Source organism: Cupressus sempervirens, chromosome 4 (assembly GCF_028749045.1).
Source record: "Cupressus sempervirens isolate cs-2001-9-10 chromosome 4, ASM2874904v1, whole genome shotgun sequence".
NCBI lineage: Eukaryota > Viridiplantae > Streptophyta > Pinopsida > Cupressales > Cupressaceae > Cupressus > Cupressus sempervirens.
In genome coordinates this window covers 350476632-350483342 of record NC_143121.1, presented here as the reverse complement: position 1 = coordinate 350483342, position 6711 = coordinate 350476632, and the positions used below count along the sequence as shown (strand labels likewise).

The 6711-nt window shown below is 36.8% G+C and overlaps 1 protein-coding gene and 1 long non-coding RNA gene across 3 annotated transcripts; one reads left to right on the top strand and one right to left on the bottom strand.

Moving 5' to 3' along the window:
• The first annotated feature begins 522 nt into the window (after window positions 1-522).
• On the top strand, window positions 523-1902 carry LOC149561482 (uncharacterized). 2 transcript variants are annotated; one of them, XR_016363440.1, is made up of 3 exons: window positions 523-964; window positions 1102-1362; window positions 1501-1902. It is a non-coding gene; the product is annotated as an uncharacterized LOC149561482 (long non-coding RNA). The 2 variants fall into 2 exon arrangements; XR_016363439.1 differs by having other exon boundaries at window positions 805-964; window positions 1102-1353.
• Window positions 1903-2834: 932 nt separating this feature from the next.
• LOC149561481 (F-box protein At2g02240-like) lies at window positions 2835-5891 on the bottom strand. Its single transcript, XM_089823793.1, has 3 exons — window positions 5571-5891; window positions 5362-5490; window positions 2835-3457 (listed from the first exon to the last, which is right to left on the bottom strand). The coding sequence occupies exons 1-3, from the start codon at window positions 5822-5824 to the stop codon at window positions 3028-3030; spliced, it is 813 nt and encodes a 270-aa protein (XP_089679919.1). The 5' UTR covers window positions 5825-5891; the 3' UTR covers window positions 2835-3027.
• Window positions 5892-6711: the final 820 nt, after the last annotated feature.

The following is a 6711-nucleotide window of genomic DNA, read 5'->3' as shown; positions in this document are numbered from 1 at the left end:
TTCCTATCTACAAGTTGACATAAAACTAATTTAAATGAGTACTTAGATGGAACATAGAACATCAAACTATTTTAAATTTGAGTACTTAGATGGAACATAGACCCGTTTGGCAACGGGAATACAAGTGGAATAGGCATATGTAAATTTTTTAAATTTTGAATTCTTCATTTGGATGCACCAAATCAGAATTGGAATACGAAATAAAATAGAAATACATATTCCAATTTTGGCTCAAAAATGAGGTTTTGCAATTCCACCTAAATAGGTGGAATTGGAATACGTATTCCTATTCCAGTTTTATTTATTTTAGAAAACATAAATTTTTGAGTTCGTGAATTCCTCATCAAATTCTGGCTGAACCAAACAGAGAATAAGAATATGTACCCCCATTTCCTATTCCAGAATAGCTATTCCTATTCCCCTGTTCCTATTCCCATAGCCAAATGTGCCTAGAAGTGACTAAAATTAATCTCACTTTCGAAGTTTAATTCACACTTATCCTCACCACACTCGGACAAAATGATGACTTCATAGAGAGTTTTGGTCAAAATAAATTCTCTAGTGCCTTATAACAATGGCTTCTGACTCCCGCTTGGAACGTGGCTTACTGTTATTAATGCAAAGTACATCAAGAGCAGACTTGTGGAGGCCGATTTGAGGGAGATTGGAGAGCTTTGTTAGCTGTTTGCATTTCTTCAATGGCTGCCAAACCCTTCCTTTGTGGCCGTTCAAGCCGAGGGAAAGGCATGGAGATTTGGAAGAGGCTGGAAGTCTATTTTGGTGAGTTAGTGCTACTGTATTTGAGGTGTCTAGGGTTCGAATGTTGAAGGATTTTCATTTTGTGAAGAAAAAATCAGATCTGGAGGTGTGGCAGCTTATTGGGTTTCTAGATTGCTGCTTTCCATTGTTAGTTCACTATTGTTAACTCCTGATGCTGTGGGTATGATGGAAATCGCATTGCGAGGTACTTTGATAATCCGGGTTGTCTTTATTTGGTTATAATTTGTATTTCCAATTCTGGAGTAGTTATGAAAATCATTTCGAGTTGTCAGAATTTCTACAATATTGTATTTGAAAGCATATTTCTGTTATTAATTGCAGCAAACAAGTTTACTGTAAGAAGCACATTTTGCATCTCCGCCTTCTTCACTAAACAACCCAAATACATTAAACAAAAACAAGAAAATGCAAGGGTGTATGTTACATGCTGTTTCTCAGACCAGGATATCAGAGGTGGCATAGGGACGGCTCTGATGTGTCTCTGCATATTTAAGATGCAATGGTTGGGTTGTGGCAAGAAAACATCTGCATAAAGTGAAAGCATACAGTTTCTCTATAATGTGGATTATCATAGTAAGTGAGGTAATATGGATTATCATAGTGAGTGAGATTTTTTGACAACATTAATTTCCTTCCTTAAATTTTAATAAAAAGATGTAATCTTGTTTGTGATTTCTATTTATAAAGGTCATAACACTAACAACCTGATGGATGTCATAGATATTTTGTATGCTGTGAAGAATGCTTGTGACCTTGGTTGGAGAAGACTTATCTATGAATCTGACTCACAAGTGGTGATACGTCTATTGAATCAGCACAGAAGTTGTTAGTTGGAAGTTAGCTTTGATTGCGGACCAGATTCATAATTTGTGTACTTCTTTGGAGTCTGTTATTTTCACTCATATTCCAAGGGAATGGAATAGTGTTGCTGATTGTTTTGCGAAGTGGGCTTCTAACCATATGTGTACTTGGAACATTGTTAATAAGACTCAACTTCCGATGGGCCTGTTCCATCAACTTGATCACTTGGTTGATCTTGACAGGGCTGTCTGATGCCCTTTCTCTATTTGTTCTTGTTTCTCTTTCAACTTGAATAATTTTAATCCCTCCTTTATTTGAAAAGATCTAATCTTTACTCCATCTATATACAATAAAGTGACTGTTGAGAATTATTTTAATCAAACCTCTTTTCTTCACATGTTGGTCCAAAAAGAGTATAATTCACTCCTCCCTCGTGCAATTTTTCTGTTGATTGGTGAATGGCATCTGCTTGTTTTGTACTTGGTTTATGCCCTTTTTTTCTTTCAGGAATGCATCAATAGAACTTCACTGCTGCTTCAAAAATGAAAACCTCATCAAGATATTATACTGTAGTACATGGGAAACCACCTAATGAAGCTGTTGCAGTTGTATCTGATACATACATGGATAGATAGACATATTTAATGATCATATATATTTATATATGTTTGTTTAATGATCATATAGATATGTTTATATATGTTTGTTTGATGATCATACTAAAACATTAGTTTCCCATAGCTTGCAGACTGAATTATTTTAACAGAACTTTTAAGCTGTCAGACTAATGTCCATGTGCACGCCTAGAATGTTTCTTCTTTGTGCTCAGTTGAACATAGTAGAATCAACTATAAATTGAGTGTTCATGTGCAATGTGGACTTGTTAGTCTATTTCGATGCACTTCATCAACACCCTTACACTGGCCTGAACAGGACATAGAATTTGTTACCAATCTTAGTCAAAAGACATTCTAGCATATATAAAAGAAATCCATTCAAATCCTTATTGGAACTATTTGCACTGTTAATATGGAAGAGAGATTGCACAGTTGTGTAGATGGATTGGCAAGGTTCTATTCGCTTTTGGTCATGTGCTGAAGACCTCAAGAATGTAAAACTTGCAAGATTGATTAAATAACGTGAAAATGTTCCCATTCTTATGTGAAGGTTCTTAGATGCAGAGGGAAGCTGCCGGGCAGCCTACAGCCTAAAAGATATTAGAGAGAAGCGTAAAAACATTATCTGCCGTCAAAAGTGGGAGCATCTATTATATTCATATATTTTCGTTTATATTACAGTCATATTCAAATCATAGGCCTGCAGTCATAATGATTAATGCATTAAATCTCAAGCAGCACCCTTTTGACACAATCTTATTCTAGAAACGTTATCATACAAATTTTATAAACCACCCTGATTAACAAAAACTGACACATGTCAAAACCACTAAGCTGATATGGGTTGAATCCTGACCCCATCAAAAAAAATTCCAGATTTCCAACGACCTGAAACTACCTCTTTCATACTGAACTCAATGTATTTTGGCTCCTCAGAATGAGTGTACGCTTTGACAGCAAATTCCCCTGCAACCACTTCTATCCACCCATCCCTTCGATTATTCAAAGGAGCAATCTTCATATTCGGATCTCTGCTTGCTCCTTCCCTCTCCACTAATAGGCGACCTGATTCCATTTCATCTCCTTCTGTAGTTATAATATTAAATTTCAGGGGATGCGCATTCCATCCATGAGGACGGGATCCAAATTTAATCAGAAATGACATGGAGTAGTCTGTATTTGGTGACAACAGCCTGCAATCAAATCTGCCTTTTATCTCCAACCATGCAACCATTTTTAATTCGGCTACTTCCTTAAAACTGCAAAAACAACATTAAGCCTTCAGGTTTTCATCCCACCCGGGAAAATTATATAATGTCAATTAAGGGTATAATCTCATTATCTTGCAATGTAAAATGAGAAGAATGTCTATTTCTTTGCAAGAAAGATCAAATTTTGAGGATGAGAGGCATGTCACACTACACTGTCTTATATAGAATCAAGTAAGACAATCATCAATAAACCTTGAAGATTTGAAAAGATCAAAATAAATTCGATTCACTTTACTCCTACTTCGATTGCGGTCAAAAGCCAGGGAACAACATATATAGGTAAATGGAGATAAGTCCTTGCTTTGGTTTCCATAAGGGAGGTCTGACCAACGCAATTGGCATCTGGTTTCGCCATGAGCCGTTAACCGGGCATTAATTATTTTCTTGAAGGACAAACTAGTAATGAAAATATTTTAATGATGCTTTAAAACAACAAATTTCTACAATATAATTTGTTAATTATTGTTAGTTGGACAGCTGTTATTTCTGACCCGGAAATAGCAGCACTATTTATGGGTAGCTTGGACAGCTGTTCGTCCTTATCTATGAATAGCGGTTGTATTTATGGGTGGTTTGGACAGCTGTTTGTCCACTTGCCAAAAATTAGTAAATGGTTATTATTTACTAATTTTAGAGATTCCCTTTTGGACACCTTGCAACCAATTCTATTATTGGCTGTTGAGTTGTCTTAATCTCAGCCGTTGGTTTGATTTAATCTCGGTCGTTGGCTTACCAACGAGAGTAGTATAAAAAGGGGTCTAGGGGGCATTTGGAGAGTAAGGCGGTGATGCTTTGGTGAAGCTGTTTGCAGTGTTAGCAAACAGTCTTGCAGTGTTAGCAAGGGCACAGAAGGCAGGAAGCTTTTGGAGAAGCAGTTTGCAGTGTTAGCAAACAGTCTTGCAGTATTTGCAAGGAAGCTTTTGGAGAAGTAGTTTGCAGTGTTAGCAAACAGTCTTGCAGTATTAGCAAGGAAGCTTTTGGAGAAGCAGTTTGCAGTGTTAGCAAACAGTCTTGCAGTGTTAGCAAGGGCGCAGTGTTAGCGTGGGGATAGCAGTGAGAAATATCAGCGGGAGAAATTAGGAGGTTGTCGGAGTTCTGCCAGTGTGAGGCAAGGAATTTTGTATCTCTTGATTTGCTGAAGTTTAATATAATTTCTCATCTGTAGAACTGGTTTTCCCTTAGGGGTTTTTCCAGGGACAATTTGTCCGAAAATATTGTGTTGATTCTGTTGCGCATTTCTTTCTGTATTTTAAGTGAAGTTGCAGTTGTATTATTTTTCGATATTAGTTGGAAATTTATTTTCAGCAGTTTAATAATCATTTGTGATAGGAGATTAATAATCAGTGACTGCAATAGTTTGATTTTTCACATAATTGGCTTCAAGGAACACATTTGATCTTGAGTATACATTTGTTAAGTCTAGGATTGTTAGCTGTTCAAGATTGTTGGACAAGCTTTCAAACAAGGGATATCCCAATAACTAGAAGATTGCACCCAATTGCAAGAGCAATCAGGAAACCCTATAAACTGCCAAACCCTAGAAGTCTTACACAACAACAGAGTCCTCCCTAATCTCTTGGGCGCACAAAAACAGGTTTCAGATAGATAACTGCTAAATTCCAAAAGAATTTCGGGTTTCATTTTGTTTCAACTTTTATAGCGCCAAGTATAAATCCCACGGTGCCTTCACCGCATAAAGAGCAATTTAAGGGGAAAACATATTGTAGGTTAAAAACTCTTCAACTAAGAACTGGCATGATGAATTTTAGATTAACATTCATCTAAAATATTCTCTCTTCTTCTTAGCATGCCGATACATTAAATGACATACACAAGCCACTAAAATTAGCTATACTGGGATCAATTGAAAGGAATCTATATATCTCATAAACCTGGAATTTGCAACTTCACCAGGACTCCACCTCCAATAGCGTTGGTCATCACCCCAAACGATTGATAATTCTCTGGAAGATAACATATAACACACTTTTGCGGTTGGCCTTTGTAGCCAAAATCTCTGCACGTTTCAACGAATTGTGTGCAAAGTTTAAAGGAATAACAAATCAACAGGAAAACAAATAAAATTTGTGTACTCATCCGGGTTTCTCCGTTCAGAAAGATTGATTGACAGAGGAGAAAATAGAGTTGTTTCTTTGAAGAGAAAGTGATGGGAGAAATTGAACTAGGAAGGATTTGGGCATAATGGGTAAGAAGCCATTTATCCCAGAGAGAGTCTGAGGAGGCTGCAGATCTGAAAGGCTTCGAGACTGCTGCGAGTCGGCAGGCATCGCGAGGAGCTGTAAATGACAAGATTAGAGATATGCAGTTCTCTGGAAACTCTTTCATCTTCTCCATTTGCTTAGTAATCTAAAGCTCAGAAAAGTAAATAGATCAAGAGCCAAGGCAGTTCGAACAACACGGATTTCTTAAGGCAGGCCTCGAATTTGATGGTCTCACCGAATCTATTTATAAAGTTTTTTACATAATTGACTATTTTAATCTATTTTCTAAATTGAAAAAAGTAATTTATCTGAGTTTGTATTGGCTGACTCTAATAAAAATCTAATTTCGAAGTCAAAATTACAAAGAAATTAAAAAAAATCAATGGAACGATATGCTTTTGCATTGAATTGGACAATGACCTGTCGTTTCCGCTAGATCGTTCTCCGATTTTTTCCTTATAAAATTTGATTCACCGCCATGCCACATCTTTAGTTTTTAACAATACTACTATAAAATAAATTAGAAGTTTCATCAGAACAAAATTCTGGAAGCTTCTCGTCGGGAAGCTTCTCTAAAGCTGGACGGTTTTGCTTCAACAATAGCAAAAGCTAACCACCTAGCCACCCCAAAGAATAGTATAAACTCATGAACAGAGATAGATCTATTCATTTAACAGGCGACTCCATAGACTCCTCCAAACAAGCAGCCTCCAAAGAACGCCTGGTCTTCTATTGCTTCTTGACAATCTCCTGTTGATCCTCCGAATTACTTCTTGATCCAAAACTGCCCGGTCATGAGATTAGAACAAGGGACATTACATAGGGAGCAACAATTAGTTGATGGCAGTAGCAACTTTTGTGATAGAATACTCATGAGGCCAACAATTACTTCATGCCACTGTCCAATATGAAGATCTAAAGGTATGCCTAAGACAAAGACCCATCATTGGATGTGATGATCAACGTTTAGTAAACTAAGCCAAGGATTCTACTAATCAGAAGAATATTGTACACTATAAA